This window comes from Psammomys obesus, unplaced genomic scaffold (assembly GCF_907164565.1).
Source record: "Psammomys obesus unplaced genomic scaffold, mPsaObe1.curated_primary_1811, whole genome shotgun sequence".
In the NCBI taxonomy this organism is placed as follows: Eukaryota; Metazoa; Chordata; class Mammalia; order Rodentia; family Muridae; genus Psammomys; species Psammomys obesus.
The window spans coordinates 6,808,631-6,829,670 of NW_026590767.1; the positions used below are offsets into that span (position 1 = coordinate 6,808,631).

Consider the following 21,040-nt stretch of genomic DNA (forward strand, 5'->3'; position numbering starts at 1 on the left):
CATTCGTCCCCATTGAGAGAAATGCTGCTAGCCTCCTGTTCTCTAAACCAGTGCCTGACCAGACTTGACCAGACTTGTTGCTTGTTGAGTAAATGAGTCCAAGTATGGTTTTACGGTCTGTGAGAATGTGCTCCTGAGCGGGATCCTGCAATTTCCACAGTCTGCTCTTGTCACCTGGATGAAAGAGAGTGAGTTCGTACAGAAGAGGCTCTTCACTTTTTACTCATCTTCAAAAGGGCTGGGTGAATAATTGGAATTATGCAAATTAGCATGCAGCACATGGGGAATTGAAATCTTTCCCTAACAGGGCCTGCTGACAGCTCATAGGCGCATGAGTTCTTCCTGGTAAGCTGGAGAGCATTGCTCACCTGCATCTCTCTCTCTCCCTCCTTTCCTCTCCTCCTCCTTCTCTCTCACTCTATCAGTCTCTCTCTCTCTCTTCCCTTTCTTCCTTCCCTCCCTCTTTCCATCTTTTCTCCCCTGCCTTCTTCCCTCCTTCTATGTGACCGGTACCTGGTTGCCACCCCTCCGTGTGCACCTTCACCTACCTAGGATGACACCTGCCCCCAGCAGGTCAGCTCTTACCTATCTAGATATCCAGTTTCCTGCCTGCACCCTGGAAGATATCGATCAAGTGACTTACAGTCAGGGCTGGGACACCCACCACCACGTCTTTCCTCTCCTCCTTCTCTGCCTGCTCTTTTTGCTTTTGCTTTTTTCTTAACGTGAGGACCCCTTCACTACCTCTTTTTAAGCATGTTTCCATGTTTGCATTTAGACATTCAGTTACCTTTGCTGGAAAGTAAGTAAGTTCCACCCTTCACCCACTGAGATGAGGACTCCCTGTGAGCACCTTTTCTTTTTTAATAAGCAAAGCCATCTTTAAAGAGGCAAGGTCATATGGATACACCTGAAACACACTGTGTCTGCAGATTTTAATGAATGGCTTTTTAAAATATATATAATTATTTAAATCCTTCATCCCTTTAAGTCTATTCACACCAAAGTTAGAAAAGGTCTGGGGTTTTGTTGTTGTTGTCTCTTTCGCCATGGAAAGTTTATTGTCTTATCCGAGCTTTTGCTTTTCACCTGGATCATTAAAAAACAATTAGCGTGCCAAGTGAGTCACCCTGTCTTGATTTTATAGAAAGTGGGTATTAGAAACAGATACTTGAGGGCTGGAGAGAAGTCTCAGTGGTTAAGAACACACATTCCTTTTGCAGAGGCCCCAAGTTTGGGTTCCAGCACCCACATGGGGTTGAGGGAAGGGGATCACAATAGGTTGTAACTCCAGTTCCAAGAGATCTGACACCCTCTTATGGTTTCTTAAGTCACTGCACTCATGCATTTCACACAGACAGACAAGCAAGCCTTCAAACTTCAGTTTGGTATCTGTATAATATGTGGTAAAGGCAGGAAGGGCCAAGCCTGGGACCAAATAGAATGGCTTGTGTTACTAACCATCATTTCATAGTGCTAGTACCTTCCATCCCAGATCTGGACTTCTTATGGTGAACCGCCCCCATGGGTGCAGGGTGCCCAGACTTAGCTGACTAGCACGGATGACGGGTGTAGGCCTTCTGTGCTGCAGGTGAGAGTGAAACGCCTGTCTGTTGTCACTCAAGTGTTTTCAGCCCTCCTAAAAACACTTCTGCTCTGGGGATTTGTCATAGATCAACTTTAGCCTGCCCCCAGAACCTTCACTCTCCTGCCTAACCAAGACCTCTGGGCAATGTGTGTGTGAAAGTGAAGGACCCTAGGAGTGGGACAATGGTCCTGGGAAAGATATCCTGGAACTTTCCATGTCTGCATTCATGTTCCCTTGGCGTGGAGATGGTCTCCCCAGGAATCTGAGAATAAGATAATGATCTTCATACTTTGTTGTTTATAAACCTATCACTCTCCAGATATGTAGATTTCCAACATCCAATATTGGGCCCCCATTGACCCTAGAAACATGGGTTGTTGGTAGAAAGTGAGCCTGAGGAAACAAGGGACCGACTACTGACTCATTGTTCCATGGCCTCCTCAGCTCAGTCCCAGACTTTCCACCCTTGCTCTTCAGGTCTCACTAGGAAGCAGAGCTCCTGTGAGCTGAAACAAAGATCGCCCTGACCATAGGTCATGCATATCTTCCTTCAAGTTTCTGTGTCATCCCACCTGCCGAAGGGTCTGGTTGTGAGCCTCATTTCTGGAGAACCTGACAGCCTGCTTGCGTGGCCACTGCCTTCACTCCTTAGCTGTGCCTCCACAGCTTGGAATGGGGCTGCTGGGGATGCCCTTGAACTGCCCTTCCAGCTCTGGGAGTCTCCCTGCCCACAGACAGGACTTGACTCGGCTTTGCATGTCCAGATCCTAGCAGGCTTTTTGAACCTTGTCGTGGGAAGTACTGGAAAAGTATTCAATGGAATGAGAAGGATAGACTTGTAATCACATTGATAGATGGGTGGGTTTTGAGGAGAGTAAAAATAAAATGTGCTTTTTCTGGGAATAGACTGCTTTGTTCGTCCCAGCTCTGCAGGCTGCACAAGCTCCTGAGCCTCCTGTGCTCAGCACTTGGCAGTCACGCAGCAGATACTACTCAGCGACATTCCTTGGAGTTTGGCGTAGATTTAATTCCTCTTTCACACATTATTTCTGCACAGACTCGTGTCTGTGCTTACTAAGTAGCCTGCGCAAGTTTTTGAGAGTGAATAGCCAGGGAGCCTCCGACAGGTTGTCACTAGCCTTAGAATACAAGTGGGACAGTAAGGAGACACCAGATGGCTGGACAGGTTTTGATGTCTGCACACTTTATCTCCCTCTGCTGGCCCCATCAGGAAGTTTGGCTCTGAGAACTTGGAGACAGCCACCCCCACATAACGGGGGAAAGGAATTCAGCTTCTCCTCCTCAGGGTGCTGGCCTAGCCTCCTCTTAGATCACTGACTGCTTGGTGAGGAAGGTTATTAGTGCTTGGGGTGAAGCACAATGTTTCACTCAGGAATTCTGCATCTCTGGAGTTGGATTAAGCCAATTAATAATTCCCAATCAATTACCCTGCAGTTTCCTCTAGTGGATGTAAAGTATCATGGCAGTGTTCAGTAACAGATTGGAAAGAGAAAAGTCACTGCAGGGCAATGCACGTGGAGCTGCCTGTCAAATGAGAGCCCGGGCAGCATGGACCCAGTTGAGGGTGTGTGTCCCCAGCAGTCCTGACCTCCAACATGGGCTGTATAGTCCTTCAGTCTGATTTTGCCCAGTCTCTTACCCTCCAGAAGCCACTGACTCTACCCTTGAGGGGTTTCTGTGTACATGACACCCATGCAAGTGGCAGCCTAGAGGAGGTGCACACTCGAGCACAGAGCTATTCGTGTCTGTGGGTCACTTTATAAATCTACAGTGTGCCTTTGGGAACTAGGAAGAGCAGAGGCCACACATGCTGGTGGCCACTGACTAATCTCTGTGAGGTCGTTGTTACAGCGTACTTGGGATCCGCTCATCTTGCCAGTGCTGCCAACTGAGAGGCACTGGGGTTGCCATTCTCCTTCCACGTCTTCGGTAGTTACAAACATCTGTACTCCCTGTTGGGACAGCCTGAGTGCTGAGCGTCTACCAGCCTTGGTTCTGAGGTCTTAATCAAACCCTAGAGATGCAGAATTCCTGGGTGAAATTCTTCTTGGAGGCTTTGAGTAACAAAATTTCTCTCAATTGGGATGAGACAGAGCCAGTGGGCTGGCTGTAGATGAGGTTCCATGGACGGGGACTACGTATCTGCACTGGGAAGGTGCTACTGCCTGCCTCCTCCGTTGGTCAAGAGTCCTCAAGAAAGGTTTTCTGCACCACAAGATAGTCACCATCACCGTCACCTCTAATGATGGCTGAAGGTGACTGGGCAAAATGGAGAGCTAAATGTAAATCTGAGGACCCCACCCATGGGGTCCTAGTATGAAAGAGCTTTCTCTGTGTTGAACCCCAAACTTGACAATCAGTTGGTGCCCTGCATCCATTCAACTCAGTAAACACTTAGCTCCCTCCTGAAGCTGAGGGTCACTCTGTAGAAGTTAGCACAGTAAGGGGCAAGGCCAGGAGAGGGGACTGTTGAAGTGGGCTGAGATAGCATATTGCTACAGGACAGAAGAGGATAGGGAAGACTTCTAAAGCTGGCCTCAAGATTGTTTGGGCAGGAGCTCCTGAGCCAGGTGTGGAGAGAATAAATTTGGTCAGCCTAGTGGAGGAGCCCAAAAAGCACACAGAAAAGCACTGGCATCTATTTGCCCAAGAGAGCACAGCCACCATAGACACAACTTGGCCAGAGAATGGCTGTGGAAGGGAGGTGGGTGAGCAGGTGGTTTTGGGGGACGTGGTATCTGGAGTAGCAGGTGACGCATACAGATGCCTCTTGGCTGGCAGTATAGACAAAGTTGGGGTGTGGTTCTACTCCACGCTGGATCATCCTCGGCAATGTGGAAACTGTGAGCCTTGGGTCCTCTGGCTGGACCTGCAGACCTGGACAGTGACTGTACCTCTATAGTGTGGGGAAGACAAAAGAGACTGTGAAGTCGGCAGACAGAAGTTCTTGGTTTCCCGGAAACCTACAATGAGCTCCGCTCTTATTTCTTCTTTCTCCCTGTTGAGTGACAGCCATGTCCAGAGCCAACTGTCCAGAAACATTCTGAGTAGGTCCTTATCTTTTTGCAGGTGTGCCATGGAGCCCTTCTGTCCACTCCTGCTGGCAGGTTTTAGCTTGTCGCTCGCCAGAGCTGGCAAGGGCAACGACACCACCCCAACAGAGAGCAACTGGACTAGCACCACTGCAGGTAAGGACCTCTAAGCTGTGCCCAGCTGCCCCTGCTGCCTCACATGCTGCCGCCTCCGGAGCACTCAGGACCACTGGGGAAGAGGTTCAGTGAATCTTCCTGTGTGCCAACCAGGAAACTGGGAGTGTACCCATAACCAGAGCCATCTAAGTGTGCTCAAGGAGGGAACATTAGCCTTGGTGAACGAAGACACTGAGAAAGTCTGATGATGGTTGGAGTCAGTGTGGTGTAAGTGGGACAGAGTGCTTGCTGTCAGGCCTGGCAACCTGAGTTCGATCCCTGGGACCTGCATAGTGGGAAAGGAGAGTACTGACTCCTGAAATTGTCCTCTGACTTCTATACACACACTATAGCATATATGTGCCCACTTACACACACAATTAGCTTATCAATTAATTACTTTAACAGTAAATTCTGAAAGGTCTGACTGTGGAGAGCCCTGTTTGGAGCAACGGTGGCCAAACACTGGCCAGAGGGTTGGGCAAATGTGAATACTGGCTTCATGGTCTGTTGTGTAACTTTTCCTGAGGAGATATGAGCAAAGATCTAATTACCCAAGGGAGGCCACCCACTGTAGACCCAAGAAATTACTGTATCCATGTCTATCTTGGTGAAGCAGTGAGTTTCTTGGGGTTACTTACAGAAGCATGGGTGACTCAGAGGCAGCTGCTTCACTGGAAAGCCCACGCCAGCCTGGGTGACAACACATGAATGCTGTATCATTGCAGTCTCCTGCGCAACTTGTAGGCAGTTCCTTGGAGGAGTCCGTCCATGGCTTGTAGAACCTCAGGGAGTCTTAGAGCTTTCTTATATTTTGTGAGCTCCCTGCCTTCCCTTCCCAATATGCTTGGATCAGGAGGAAATAGCCCCAGGACAAGGCTAGTAATGAGGACTAAAGACATAGTTATTAATATTCGTAATATTGGTATGTAGTGAGGTTCCTCTTCGGAGCATTCTTGGATGTCATGGCTTCCAGGAGATAGAGTTGAAAGAGACAGCACAATGAGAAAGTTAGGACAGATATGCCTCAGGGCATGGGTGGGGTTATTGTTAGTCTGTTCCCTTACATTGTAGTTTACAGATTAACGAAGAAGAAAAAAACTTATTGGCTCCCATGTGAGATCAAGGAGGAACCTCAGAGACATTCCCAGTGACACAAGGTAAACAGAGAAACCCCATGGTGTAGACTAAGATAGGATTCCATTGACAGGAAATATCCAGGACCTGAGAAGCATGGACAAGGAGAATGGTGAACAGTTGCCTGGGCTGAGGATGAAGACAGGAGGGATCTTACTGGGGACAAAGAAATACTCTAAAGGAATTATCATAGCCAGAGCTGCCTAACCCTGAAACTTACACACCATACATTAAAAACAAGTTCACTTTATAATGAGTAAATTTAATCTCAATTAAATGAATAAATATTATGCAAAGCCAAAGTGAGGAAGAGGATGTGGAAAGGGAGAGAACAAACAAAAGTGGGTCTTCTCAACTCTCGCCACCTGGGTTCAAATCCTGTCTCACCCACTTATTAGCTGAGTGACCTGGATCGACTCACTGAACCCCTCTATGCCTATCTGCCCTGACTCACGTGGTGCACATGGCACAGTCGCTGCCCTTGGTTGGCAATGCAGTGAGTATTACAGAGACAAGTGGGCCGGACAGTCTTCAGAGCACAGCAGCACTCCCCAGCACTGGCTTCCTGCTGCGGTCAGCAGGAAGCAAGCGCCGCTCAGTCATCTGGCCAGCCTCTGACAGCCAGCAATGCTGATGCTCCAACCCCCCCCCCAACTCCCTCACTGTGATTATTTTTTCAAAGCAGGGTTTCTCTGTGTGGCCTTGGCTGTCTTGGACTTGCTTTGTAGACCAGGCTGGCCTCAAACTCACAGAGATTCTGCTGCCTCTGCCTCCTGGAGTGCTGGTGCCATTTCACCATCTTCATTGTGATTGTGCCGCAGAGAGCCAGACTCAGGGGAGATGGGTGAGGTCAGGGACCCTCCCTAAGGAGCTGAGAGGGGTTTTCTGCAGCATGCCTTGGTGGCAAAGTCAAAATGAACCTGCAGTAGCAAAGGCTAGCCCCTATCTTTGTACCTGCCTCATGCCCGTCCTTCCCTATATACTTTCTCCTTTCCTGATAGGATGAGTCCCGACCCATGCTGGGCCAGACCACCTGCTACACCATGTCTATGGATTCTAGTGTTAATGTCATCGGAAGATCACCTCTGATGGTCTCTAAATATCTTGGCAGCCATGACACATGAAATTGAACAACACGCTTAGTCCTCACAAGGCTTAAGGAAGACTCAAATTGTCGATCTCCTTTCAGAAAAGCTTCTTAGAAAAAGTCATCGGAAGTTGGTGCCCTCCCAGTGGGTCAGAGATTCCAGCTTCAGCCCGCTCAGCAGCTTTATGGGGTTTTTTGACTCTGGACTATTGTCCTACAGGTGTAGTGATGGCTCTTAGGGGAGAAAAGAAGTACAGCCGTGCCGTGAAAGCAAAACCTGGCTGAGAGAGCACTCTAGCTGTACAGTTTTCCTCCTTGCCCTGACACCCCAGAGAAAACACACACACACACACACATACACACACACACATGACCCTGTAGCACAGGCCTCTCTGCAGGAGGCTTTCCTTCAACCCATATCCCTGACTTCCCTCACCAAACACTATAACAGCTGGCCATCTAGGCATACATGGAAAGATGCCAGCATGTCCCCATTAACATCTTGAAGCCCTGGTAACAAGAGTGTCCATCTCCCCACAGTAGAGGTAGGACTTGGCAGAGTCCTGTGATGGCCCCAAAGGTGGTAACTGAGTCTCCCCCGGGATGGCATCAACACCCAAGTCTAGGGCTGTCCAAGTTCATGTGAAAGCAAGGCTTATTGGTCCGTAGCATTGTTGTGGGCAGGAAGTGTTACTTTCAGGAAGAGAGGAAAGTCACATGACCTCAGCACCCAGAACAGAAGCAAATGTGAAACTCACTCTGGTTAGGTCTCTTCCTGGCCTCAGCACACTAGCAACATCTTTGGTCCTACAGTCAGGAACTACTTCACCCTCAAGTTACACGAGACTGCTCCTTTGTTTTGAACTTGGGAGGGCACCCCAAGTGCTCTTTAAAAGATACGGCCCCTGAAAAGGCACGAAGTATCTCCTGAGGGTTAGCACATTGCCAGATGTACCAGAACAACAGGAAATAGTTTCCTTTCATCTCTGGACAAAATGAATTCAATATTCATCGTGACACATTTTCTTAGACAAAGAATTCATTATAAACATGTAAAATCTTGAGGAAACGTTATTATCCATAACACATACAGAGAGAATCCTTAAAATTAGCATATGAAAGAGCACAGTAGGAAAATAGATGATGTTCTGGTTTGCTTTGCTACTGCCGTGATACATGCCATGACCAAAAGCAAGGGCTTACTTGGGTTACATATCTCAGTCATGGTACATCATGAAGGGAAGTCAGGGCAGGAGCTCAAACAGGAACTAAAGCAGAAACCATGGAAGGGCACTGCTTACTGACTGGCTCACTGGCTTGTGCTCAACTAGCTTTCTTATGCAGCCCAAGATTCCTACTTAGGAATGGTGCCACTGGCCTTCTACATCAATTGATAATAAAATGTCCCACTGCCATGACCATAGGTCCTTCTGAGCAACTTAGTCCTCAGATAATACTGGGCTGTGTCAAGTTGACAGCTGAAGCCATTAGAAGATGTCAAACCCCACCGGGCAAAATCAAAACATCTAATTAATTCCATCTTAATCATTGTGCAAAGGTTCCGAACTCTCCAGAAATTAGAGAAAATCAAGTTAAAATGATATTGTGCCTGACTAAAAGTGGAAGGATCATTTGTATCCAGGACAAAGTGGCTCCCTCACAAACCCCAGGCAAGCATAGAAGTCGGCTGCTCTGGGAGGCCATCAGGAAATTTCCATTTCTGTTTGATAACGTGGGCGGTAGACACAAGGGTCAACTCATAGAAGACACCATACAGAAACCCTGGTCAGGGGCTGGGGAGGGGCCTCAGTGGTCAAGAGCACTTGTTGCTCTTCCATAGGATCCAGATTCAGTCCCCAACCATCCACATGGCCCTTCACAAGAAACTTCAGCCCCAGGAGATTAGACACCCTCTTCTGGCCTACACACAAGTACCTGTGCACATGTGGTACAGACACACGAAGACACAAACTACCTGCAAACCCATCAATAGGACTGTATCTTTTTTTCTTGTTTTAGTGTAGAAGCAGAAGGGGTTAGGGAACAGCAAAGTGGGGATACACTCCAGCAATGTGAGCCAGTCCGAAGCATAGGGCTGCACCTTGCACGGTGAACGTGAAGGCTCACCTTGCATGGCGACTCTGCAGGATCGGTGAGAGAGGTGAACTGGGGACAGAGTGTGTTTCATCCGGTTGCTTCATACACGCGTTAGTGCTGGGGTGTATCATCAAGCAGATGATTTTTTTTATAATCATCAGTTTGGGGATTTTTTCTTCCCTAACAACTGGTAAAATAACAGCCCTTCCCTCAGTCCGTGTGATGTTGGATGACAGGAGGGAGTAGTGAGTTTAGTTCATGTGACAAATCTACATGTTTAAGAGTTTAACTTCATAGGAGAAAGTGTAGGGGAAGGCGTACTCACAACTTCATGTCAGGGGAACAGAGCGATTGGCCTATGGGCTCACCCTGTCTGTGCTCTATCGGGCCTCTGGCCTGAGAAGCTTTATGGATTAGACCAGGAAAGTTCTTCAGCCTGGTCCTCCAGGGGCTGTGTCATCTCTGCCCGGAGCACAGTTGCTCACTGTGCTCCCTGTCTTTCCTTCCCCTCCTCTCCCTACTTTACTCCAACTCTGCCTCCCCACTGGGGACTCCCTAGCGATGTAGAATGCCCCTCGCTGGAGGGGTACTATCTGCTGCAGATTGGTGCCAAGATCCACAGGGTCTGGAAAGAGCTTCCTCCAGCTGGCTCATGCCCCTCTGCATGGGTTCCTCTGACAAAGCAGATGAATCACTGGGGGAAATCTGTGTCCAGACTGAAAAGTTCCAGGCCCCACCTCACACACAACCATTGCCTTTCCAGTGTCAGGACCAGATTCTGTGTAAGCAAATGTGTGTATACACACACGCAGATATGCCATGCCTAAAAGTTCTGTGAAAACACATGTACTCACTCACATGCAGTTGGGAAAGGCTGAACCATCTGAAGAGACCTATCCGCACTTCTGCATTCTAGCCCTACGCCCCCACCCCCACCCCGCACCAGAGTCAGTGTGAACTAGAAGCAGAATGTGACTATAGGATGTCCTCTGGTAAAGCACCACTGGGGTAGAAGGGACACGGCCCATTGTGCACAAACGTTTCTTTTCTGGCCCATACTGCTTATCAAAGTTGAATTTAAGTCTGTTTACTGACAATAGCCACAATTTCAAAAGCTTTTACATGAAGTGTGAGTTTCTTCTTTTGCAATGTTTGAGGCAAGAGGTAGGCTAGACCCATCTTCCCATAGGCTCTGACACTCTGTAACCAGAACAGGACCCACATAGCTCCCTCTGTTCCACCCCAACCAGCCTGGCTTTGGATGTTCCTATCACCCTTGAAAAGCCTGGGGGGTTCTGGCCCTCACCTCTGCCTTCCTGGACAAAGCTCTTTAGGAGTCACAGAAACCAAACTGAGGGATAAAGGGCCCCTCTGAGCCATCCTTCTGCCTGTGTGACAACCCATCTAGGGCTTGGGTCATCCAACCCACGCCTTGTGGGATCCCCATATCATCACCACAGCCTGTACTCAGAGAACATGGACATAGAGGCTGGTCCTTCAAGTCTTTGACACAGTCCTAGGGAAGACTGGAAGGGCCCAGAAACCCCTCTCTCTATGATGGGGTGAGCCTCATGGCCAGCCAGTTTAGCAGCTGCTTCTGTAGAGCATAGGCTGAGCTAGAAGCTGACCTCTGGGCAATGCAGAAGTGGGTAGTTTCACCATGGTGACACACCGAGAAAAGACAGTGAACATTCCCGGAAAAGGAGGAGGAGACTGCCCACGCTTTCTAATGGCCTTTGACCAAAAATGGATGGAGTTGAATCAGGGTACCCTGAGCAAAGGGTCTCCCCAAGATCGGCTTAGCTCTTTCCTTCAGTGCCAGGCAGCTCTCAGCAGCCCAGGGTAAATTTTGCTCCAGGTCCTAGTCCAGGGCAAAGCACTCCTGGAGAGAGAGACATGGAAGCCTTGGGCCAGGCTGCTCACACAGGATCCCAGCTGGGCAGTGTGCAGGCTTTGGGCTAGAAGGAGGGACAGATATTCCTAGCCATTAAGCTTAATATAAACCTGACCTTGTACATGATGGGAACCAGTTCCTCTGGGAAAGGGCCACAGGTGGCAGGCTGTGGGTCACAGCCTCTAGATTGTGTGCACAGGGGGGAAAAGACAATGACCATATTTCAAACTCCTTCCTGGAGCCCTGAGCTCCAGGGGATCAGGCTGGCACATGGGAGGAAAGCCATGAACACTTCAACATGCTTAGAAACAATGTTTGGCCCTTCTGGAACCCAGAAGGATTAGAAGTCTAACTAGTGACCACCAGGGTCATCCATGGGGGAACTGCTCACTCCTGGAAGCATGCACTCAACTCTAGAGCATAGGCCGTCTGGACCAGTTCGAGAGAGGAGCTAATCTGGTTAACTGGAGTAGCAGAGTTCGAATGGAGCCCTTTAGGTCGGAACTTTGTGGAGCTCAGTGGGGGCCCTAACAGGGTGAGAGATGGGTGCGTTGATGACCGCAAGATCACCAATGCCAAGGTGCAAGGCCAGGAATACCTGTCTGTCTGAGGGACGCGGACCTGGTAGGTACACAGGATGGGTGAACAAGGTCGGTTCCCAGAGGCCAGAAGTCTCTGCACTCCCGACTTTGTGACAGAGAGCTCGCAATCCTCAAAAGCCAGGCTGCAGTGTTCCTGTTCCTCAATAACTGTACTCAACCTTGGAGCCAGGCTGTTCCCTTATGCCTGGTGCTCCTGCCTCAGTGGGGCTAGGATTCAATAGCTGTTCCCAGAGGGATATCCACCTTCTTCGTCACTGTGGAGAGGGGCTGGCCAGAGACGATTAGAGAAATAGCTGACTAGGAGTGTACAGTGGGTATAAGAAGGTGACCCTTTATCAGGGACCTTGGACAAATCGTACCATCACACTCCTCTGTCCCAAAGAAATAACTGATAGGAGATAATTTGCAAACTGTACTATGTAGTAAGCTATGGGAATCCTTATTACCCCTACCCAAGGTCCTGACGGGGCCTCTGCGCTCTACCACCCTCCCACCTGCAGGCCCTCCGGATCCTGGCGCCTCCCAGCCACTGCTCACCTGGCTGCTGCTGCCTCTGCTCCTCCTCTTGCTCCTCCTTGCAGCCTACTTCTTCAGGTAGGAGTGTCCCCAGGCGCTGACGTGCTCTAACCAGCTCCTATGAGGAAATGAGTGTGCTGGAGGCTGGGGGTGTGGGCCCAGACAGCTCAGACACAGGCTGGCCAGCCTGAGCTGCACACAGCTCAGCCATGAGCAGCAGAAAGAGCTTTTCCCGTCTCACCTGGTGGGTATCACCACGCTTGGGGCTTGGGGGGACCCTGCTGTGCTGAGACTTAACGTGTCTTGTGCCTCTAAGGTTCAGGAAGCAGAGGAAAGCCGCGGTCAGCAGCAACGACAAGAAGATGCCTAACGGGATCCTGGAAGAGCAAGGTATTGCACACTGGGTCTTGGTGCTGGCACTGAAAGCGGCAGGCACTGTCACTTCAACTTTCCTGGGCTCTTGCTAACCAGTTGCTAGTAACGGAGTTTCTATATTTCGGAACTTAGTGTCAGAGGTCATTTTCCTACAGAGAAGAACGGATGTCTGAGACATTTCAGTTTGTGGGTTTTTTGTTTTTTTTTTTTTGTTAAGAGACCACTCATATCCTGTCAGTTTAGCAGGGCTTTGTCAAGTCACATTTCTCACTGAGGCCTTTGAAATCCTCCTGAGGTAAGGCTCTCACTCATGACGAGAAGGGTACAGTTGAGACTGTACTACCTCAGGATCAAGCTGGGAAGGACACTGCACTGTCAAAGCTGTTCACTCGTTGGAAGGAACATCAGTTAGGGGACATGCCTAACTTAGATTCCAGCTGTGTCCTAACTTGTAAATGCTGCTTATAAAAGCTTGTTTTTCTTTCTCTGTGTTTTAATGGTAGACAAAGCGAAGATTTCAACATGCAGGTTCTACCTGAATGGGGTGGCACAGGCTTGTAATCTCAGTATTTGGAGGCACTTGCTGGGGCAGAAGCATCACAGGTTTAAAGCCAGCCAGAGCTACATAACAAGATCCCACTTCAAATGGCCAAGGGACCTGGGCATATAGCTCAGTGGCACAGCACTTGCCCAGCATATACAAAGCCCCTAGTTCAATTCCCAGTGTGACATTTAAAAACCCAAAACACTGGTTCACACCAGTGGTTTCAGCTTTCTATCAGTACTTCCTACACAGCTGTGCCTGGCTTGAGGTAACATGCATGTCATCAGAACTCAAGTGACACTTTGGAACTCACCCAGGGCAGTAAAGAGACTAATGCAACTCCCTGAGATGGGGAGAATCCTAGCAACAGAGGACTCAGCTGAGCTGTGGCGTTGCAGGGCTTGGAAGACCTGCACTCCTGCATAGACCATCACATGGCTCCCATGCACCTCCATTCTCCATTCTGCCCCTTTTGCCCCCCTGCACATCCCAGAAGCCAGAGCAGATGGAAGAGTGTGACTGTGGGGGACACAGAGGCCTGCAGGCTTCTACCAGCTCAGCTGGCTGAAGCCAAAGAGTGTCTTGGAGTCTGTGGTGTAGACTCAGTAGCTCTACAAATGGGACAGGGCCTTTTGCATGGCTGACACTTTATTTATTCTACTGACCTTATCAATGCCAGCTCCCTCTCTGTGAAGAGAGATGCCAATCCCTGACACTGCTTGCACTGTGTTCTGAGCTTGGGGAACTGATTTGGCTTCTTACCCCATAGCCTACTCTTTCCTTTGCAGCATCATCCCCCCACCTCAAAGACAGTTGGTTTCTCTGCATTGTAATGTACAGGACTTGAGGAAACAGGCCTGTGTGTTGCCAAGAAAGAGGAGGCTACAAGACAGATATCCTGGCAGATCCCCATCTGTTCTGAGCTTATATTCAGAGTCCCATGATTACTCTTCTCTGGTCCCAGACCTAGACCCTGGCTGCAGCCTGAAGCTGCAGTGGCCCTGGTGTGGAAGGAACAAGCATAGACTACGGGGAAGGGTGATTGGTGAAATGAGCTAGCAAGCAAGATGAAGACTGGTGTCTGTGATGAACAGGAGTGTTGCCATCACTTGATGAAAATAGGGTGTGTTGAAAGCAGATGTTTGATCCAGTTACTCAGGGCTGGGTTAGCCCCAGGGTGCGTGATTTGAAAGGACTGGTCCCCTCCCACTTTACAGATCCATCAGGAATGCCGTCGGACTGTCTGAGGAATGAGTCACCCATGGGCAGTGGAACTAAGTGGCTTCTCTGTTTCTCCTGACCCTACAGAGCAGCAGAGAGTGATGCTGCTGAGCAGATCTCCATCAGGTCCCAAGAAGTACTTCCCCATCCCCGTGGAGCACCTGGAGGAGGAGATCCGCGTGAGATCTGCGGATGACTGCAAGCGTTTCCGTGAGGAGTTCAATGTGAGTGTACCAGGAGGAACAGCGGGACAGTCAGAGCCAGTAGTTCCAGGGACTCAGGGACCTTGTGGCAATTGTGATGCTGCTTAGATGTGAGGTCCGGAGGGCCTAGCCCTAGTGCAGTGTCCCTCGCTGGTGCTCATTGCTCGTTGTGAAGCGAGATGGTTGAGGAGTCTGCTGCTGCTGAGGGTTGCTGCCAGCTCAGTTATTGGGTAGCATGGGGTGACACCAGTTGTACTAAACACACTATTCTACCACATGGTACCTAGTGCCTAGGTGGCAGATTCATGCCAAAGGCTACAGAGAGCCTCCCACCAAGCATCTGGTCAAGGTCCGCAGGAAGTTCAGCTACTAATCAGATCAGCAGTTGTTCCTCTGAGCGACCATCATGGCACAGTTGAGTAGTTACAGAGACTGCAGGGGACACTAGCTCATGTCCAGTGGGTGTGAGTCTCTATTGTTTGGGATGAATCACTCCCACCACCTCTGAGAAGTGGTGGCTCGCTGAGACACGCCCCTGCCCACTGACAATCTCCAGAGTGACTCTCAGAACTCTGTACTCAAGACACAAGGCAGATTGGTCACCCCAGCCTTAAAGTTTTTGTTTCCTTTTTTAAATTTTAATTTCACGTGTATGTGTAAGTGCTTCATGGATATGTGTGTACCACGTGCATACAGTGCCAGAAGAGGCCATCAGGTGCCCTAGCACAGGAGTTACAGGTGGTTGTGAGCCACCAAGTAGGCTCTGAGAACTGAACCCAGGTCGTATGCGAGAGCAGAAAGTGCTCTCAATCTCTCAGCCACCTTTCCAGCTCCCAAGTTGTTGATTTCTTAATGTATGTCAGGTGGGTAGGCACGAAGTATTGTTTTGGATACAGAGCCCCCATACTGTCAATGTTTGTGGGGGGTTTTTTGTGTGTGGGGGTGGGGAAGGGGGTCATTCATGTCCTCACCCTGTGTGCAGGGCTGGGAGCTGAATGTTGGGCCTGAGCAAGAGTGTGTGTCCATGGATGGCTGCCTTGGCCTGGCTCTTTCAAAGCAGCTCTTCTGTTTTAGTCCATGTCACTTCTAACACCACCAGCGTAAGCACAAGCCCTGGAGGATGGACGTTTTAAACAACGCAGAGTGGTTGTTTCTAGAGACAGCATGGATAGTACTGAGCTGACTTTTCACAGAGAGACGCCCATGAGGGCCTAGGAAGGCAGTGGTGCGTTCAGCCACTCTTCACTCGCTTACTTGCCGACAATCACACCTTCCCCTTTATCTTACTTCCCTTTTTATTGCTGCCAAGTGTGTTTTCCTCTTTTTTTTAAAAAAAAAAAAAATTAGGTCATAGCAAAAGACAGCACCAAGCACTGTTGTTTTGCAGATTTACAATTTAACAACAGAAGTTAATTCTCCATTTTTAAAATAGCTGTCCCTCCCATTGCTTGTCCCTCCCTGCTTATCCCAGTTCCCCTTCCATTTCTGCTGTCATGTGTGGGGTACCAGTGACCATATTGTTAATGGAGGGTGTTGGAAAGGTCAGGAGCAGGATGGGGCAGGTAAGGGACTCAGCAAGTGCAGAATTCAAGAGGACACAGAAAACACAGTTGTTAAGACAGGCCTTGGTTTAATAGCTTAAACAGTTTGATCACCATCAAGAGAGAACAGTGTCCATGTGTTTCTCTGTAGCCCAGGGCCCCACTAGGGGTTGTAACATGCAGCTATGAATCCTACCATTATCTAAAAGTTTGATGTTTTTCACCATTATGAATTTTGAACAGTAAGTTTGCTTTTTAGAAAAGCTGCTGCTGCTGTTATGCCCCAGCAGGTAAAGGCACTTGCCACCAAGCCTGACAACCTGAGTTCAATCCCTGAGAGCCCGCATAGTGGAAAGAGAGAACTGATTCATGAAAGCTGGCCCCTGAGCACCACATTCATGCCATGGCATGTGTGTGTGTACTCACACAGGCATGTGTGCACAAACAAATAAGTGCTACCTAAAAATTTAAGAAGAAAACAGAATTAAAAAAAAAAAAAGATGTTGCTTCAGAGGCTTGTTTCTGCTGGTTCTTGACCTTTTCTGGGGCCCCCATAAATTTTATACCCAGAACAAATGCTTCCTTCTCCTGTCCCTCCCAGCTTGCCTCTGTGTAACCCTCAGTTGTGCAGAGTCCCACTGCCTGGCAACAGTCAGCTAGAGATACAGTGTGGGGTCGAGTACATGCAACCTAGCTCCTCTCTCCATGGAGGAGCTGACCCTTCCAAGGACACACTCCTGTGACATCCCTCTCCTGCCCAGATCAGCCACTCCAGTTCTCAGAGAACACATTTAGGCTCTGTTTTCCTAGGACCCCCTCTCTCTGGTCTGCTGACCTTGCCCAAAGGTCACAAAAGGGATCTGGATAAGTCTAATATGTGTTTGGCCAATCCTGTACTGCCAAGCCCAAGTTCGAGTGAACATGAACTTGAGGATAAGAAGGGGTTTGGCTCTGGGACCATTAGCACAGTGGGATGAATGCTAGAGCTTCATTGTCTTAGTACTTCTCCTGGCCCAGAAGACTTGGGCTGTGTGCTTAACCTCTGCCTCAGTTTCCTCTTCTGTGAGGTAGGGATTTCCCCTGCCCTATAGGACTTTGATAACACCTAAACAAAGAAGTAACAGCTAACATTCGGATTAGATGGTATCTGCTAGTTTCTCCTGGAAAGGGCAAATCTTTTTCCAGTTCCTGAATTCAGTCCCAGAAAAGGAGGCCCCTGTGTAGTGAAAACTCCTCTCTGGTGAGCATCTTCCCCAGCTCTGTCCCAGCAAACTGTGTCAAGCCACAGGCCTGGGTCCTACCCCATGGCAAATACTGTAGAAACACATACGAAGGGAGTTGTTTGTAGACAGAAGTCCCAGCACAACACTAACAAGAGCAGTCCTCTGGGTCTTGGTGAAACAAACCAGAGCTCCTAGAGAGCACACAGAGAGTCACTGTGGGCTAGCCATCCCTAGACACTCTTACTTTCCTGGGGCTACCAAGCAACTGAGAAACCTAAGGTCCTGGGTAGCCTGACAGCAGGAAAACCTGCTGGGCCCAATTTGTGCAGGCAACTGTTGGGCTTGCTTGGATTTTGGGTTATGTATGGAGGACACAGAGAACTGTGCCTGGTTCTACCCACCACTTCTAGTCCTATGCTCCAGGAGTCTGGGAGGGCAGGGTGTACCACTTTATCTCTGTGTCCCATATCCCAAAGCTACACAGCTGTGAAGAGGTGGTCAGAGCCTGAGTCTTCTTTGCACTTGGGCCCCATTGGCCATCACATGGTAGCTACCTCTTTGTCCTTTGTTTCATCCAGTTTGTTGTTTTTAATAAGCTTTATCTTTAGAGCAGTTTCAAGCATGCAGAAAACTCACATACACACTGAAGAGTTCTCATGCAGCCCATCTCTCCAATGGGGCAGGTTCATCTGTCCTGAGCCCTCTGCAGAGGAGGAGCTTGTGTGTTACAATTAATAATTTCTGTTGGCAGTTGTGACTGTCATGCAGTTATCGCTGAGCCCGTAGGATCTGCTCAGTCTGTGGAGTTTGCCAGCTAAACCGTTTCATATGCCACTGTGACATTAACATGCCTGGTTTTTGTGTCCAGGGCTGAAGGTTTTTTGAGAAGGTCCTGGGATGTCACCACAAATTCATTGTCCAGTCAGGGCCCAGGAGATTGTGTCAAGCCATCTCTGGCGCTGAGTCAGAGTTCAAGGAACACGGGTATTCATCAGTGCAGACAAAGTCAAGAACTCCTCACTGGCATTGTTGTGCTGATCTCTGATTGGTTTCTCCATACTGGCCCAGGAAAAGCCTCTGCCTGGGGCTATGAGATGGGGTGGCCCCAGACCCTAGAGAGGGGTGCTGTACAGCATTCTAATATAAGCCCTTCTGAGGAACTGAGTTGGCCACTGAAGAAGCTCCTGCCTCCTAGAAGGAGGCCAGGGTCCTGACACAACTGAGAGCAAGCTCAGGATATCATGGCTGCCATCTGAAGCTGCTCCATGAAGCCAGAATCTAACTCCCAGGGACTTGGAGTGGGACACAGAGAACAGGAAAGCCCTCATGTTTCCCCATGCTTAAGCAAGGGAGTCCCTTCAGGCCACACTACCAGGGTTTATCTCTTCAGCCAAGTGACACTGAGCACATTTTCAACCACTTTTCCTTGAGTTTGGTCCCATGTCATCTGCTCATATGGTAGTAGTGAGGAAGGCAGATAGATGAGCCATGTCTTTTCTCTGTGCCTGATACATCACACTCAGTAAATAATAACACTTTTTTCTTAGAGTCCAGTGGTCCTAGGTCCAACAAGAGCTAGGTTTAATGTTAAAGGTTATGATTTGAAGTTCAAGGTACTCTTTGTCCTGGCTCAACTGAGTACAAAGAAGAGCCCAGAAACAAGCAAAATGGCAAACAGCTGGAGGCAACCAAAAATCAGAGGCAGGTGGCTTCCATGGTAGGAGGAAGTAGAAACCCACATGTCCACTTTACTCCCAGATACTTGACAGTTTTAGCATTGTGGCAAAGTGAAACTTCTCTTTCATACTGACACTCCTAGACTGGGGTACAGTGATCATTGGGGGGGGTGTACATCTTGAGCCAAAAAGAGCCCCGAACTCCTAAAGGTCCTGATGATACAGTTGCTGATTCTATGGACTGGGGCTGATTCTATGGTGGGGCTTGGGAGAATCAGCATTTCTAGGAAGCTTCTAGGCCTGATCCTGCTGACCTGACCCAGTGCACAGAGAGAGCTGAGTCCTGAGTATGACGAGGGCTGTGTCTGTAACCACTCTCCAGGATCCTGTTCCTCTCCTGCAGCTCAGGCCAGAGGTCTCAGCACTCTCTTCTTGGTAATCTTTTCTCCTCTGTCTCATGCATCAGAACTCCTTTGGGATCAGTTCACCTGTACCCAAAGAGTCCCTGCCTGGGCCAAAACTTGTGTGGACTGGGGCATGATGGGCTGTGATATGAGTTCCTGACCTCACAAAGTCTAGGATCTACACAAGAGATCCTGAAGAAAGTCCATATCTGTGTGTCATCCATTGCCTGCCCAGTGTCTAGCATGGGGCCTGAACAAAGACGAGGATGCTAGACAGATGGTAGTTTTCATTCCTGGGCTTGGTAGTGAAGCTGAAGGGAACCTAGGTTTAGATTCATCAGTGTTCACTCTACTATCCATTTCCTTCCAGTCATTGCCATCTGGACATATACAAGGAACTTTTGAACTAGCAAATAAAGAAGAAAACAGAGAAAAAAACAGATATCCCAACATTCTTCCCAGTAAGAATTTTATTGTTTTTGTTGTTTTGTTGTTGTTAATTGTTTGCTTTTGCATGATCTGTAACATGTGGGTTATATGTGGTGCAGCTTTGCAGCTTACTGGTGACTGTGTTGTAACTGCTCACTGCTTGTCCCAGGTAATCCAAGGCCACACTCTCTCTGAGTGCCTCTTTCCCTGTGATGGGCTGTGGCATCTTTGCTGCTGCTGACCACTCTGGTTGCTAAGCAGACAGGAAGCAAGCTGGGCAGGAAAGCTCCCCACAGACTTGGGAACCAATTGGCAAGATCTTTCCTGCCAGATTCCATCCTGGATACCAGTCTAGACCTGTTGGTAACCTTGAGCAGGACTTTCCTTCATATTTACTGTTTGAGGGTACCAGGAACAAATCCCCAATGTGCTCTATGGTCCAGAACGGAAGATCAAAATGGTAAAAATAAAAAGCCCACACAGGTTTGGCACCTTTGAGGAGAGGCTTAACAAAGCCAGTTTTAACCTCAGCAGCAAATATCACAATGAGGTGGAGAGTATGTTTGCCAAGGACGTGTCAGTGCTAGGGTGAAGGCTGCTGTGGTCTGGGCATCTCATGACCTGCTGAAGCTGGCTGAGCCTGGGCCTGAGGTGCCTGTCTCACCTCCGGGACAAATCCTGCATGTTCCCAGCTGCCTTTTCAAAAGCTGGCCCAGGTTTGCAGCACCCTACCGAGTACACCCTACTATCCTCCCAACCACAGCTTTACCCTTCAAACCTTCCGGAAAGCAGCCTCAAACAGCTCTGCTGAGCTCCAGCTTGAACCCTGGACTGAAGCCTCCTACTGTTCCCAGAGACCTTTGCTCTTGAGGAATGCCTGGTAGGGTCAGGAAACTGGCCTCAGTCAGCTTCAGTGTGCTGCGTGTACATGGAGCTATGACCTGTCCAATATATGATCCTAGATTTCGAGCACTTTCTGGAAGTAGCTCTTCTCCAATGCCCATGCACAAGGTTTATAAACTATTTTTTGTAAAGCCCACCATGATCCTAGGATCCAACTAAAGCTAGAGAAATTAACTAAAGGGGTTTTGTTTGTCAGGGCCAAGGGAGGAGGGGGTGGTGGTGCAGCCATACTATGCTGGTGGCTCGTCCCAACTTTAGACTCTGGATACAGTAGCTTTACTGCTGGATGGGTTGTGGAGATCCAAGGAAGAGGGATACCCATGCTATATTTCAGTAGCTCTAAGGAGAGAAAGGCCACAGCAAGAGGATGTCTGGGCTCTTCAGAGCAGTT

The 21,040-nt window shown here is 49.0% G+C and overlaps 1 protein-coding gene across 1 annotated transcript in view; it reads left to right on the plus strand.

Moving 5' to 3' along the window:
* Ptpre (protein tyrosine phosphatase receptor type E) overlaps nucleotides 1-21,040 on the plus strand; it is a 145,854-nt gene that overhangs the window by 99,250 nt on the left and 25,564 nt on the right. The window contains exons 4-8 of the mRNA XM_055608922.1: nucleotides 4,679-4,797; nucleotides 12,115-12,208; nucleotides 12,447-12,520; nucleotides 14,358-14,494; nucleotides 19,688-19,778. Of these exons, the coding sequence (XP_055464897.1) occupies nucleotides 4,686-4,797; nucleotides 12,115-12,208; nucleotides 12,447-12,520; nucleotides 14,358-14,494; nucleotides 19,688-19,778 (508 nt within the window). The 5' untranslated portion in view covers nucleotides 4,679-4,685. The remainder of the gene's footprint in view (nucleotides 1-4,678; nucleotides 4,798-12,114; nucleotides 12,209-12,446; nucleotides 12,521-14,357; nucleotides 14,495-19,687; nucleotides 19,779-21,040) is intronic.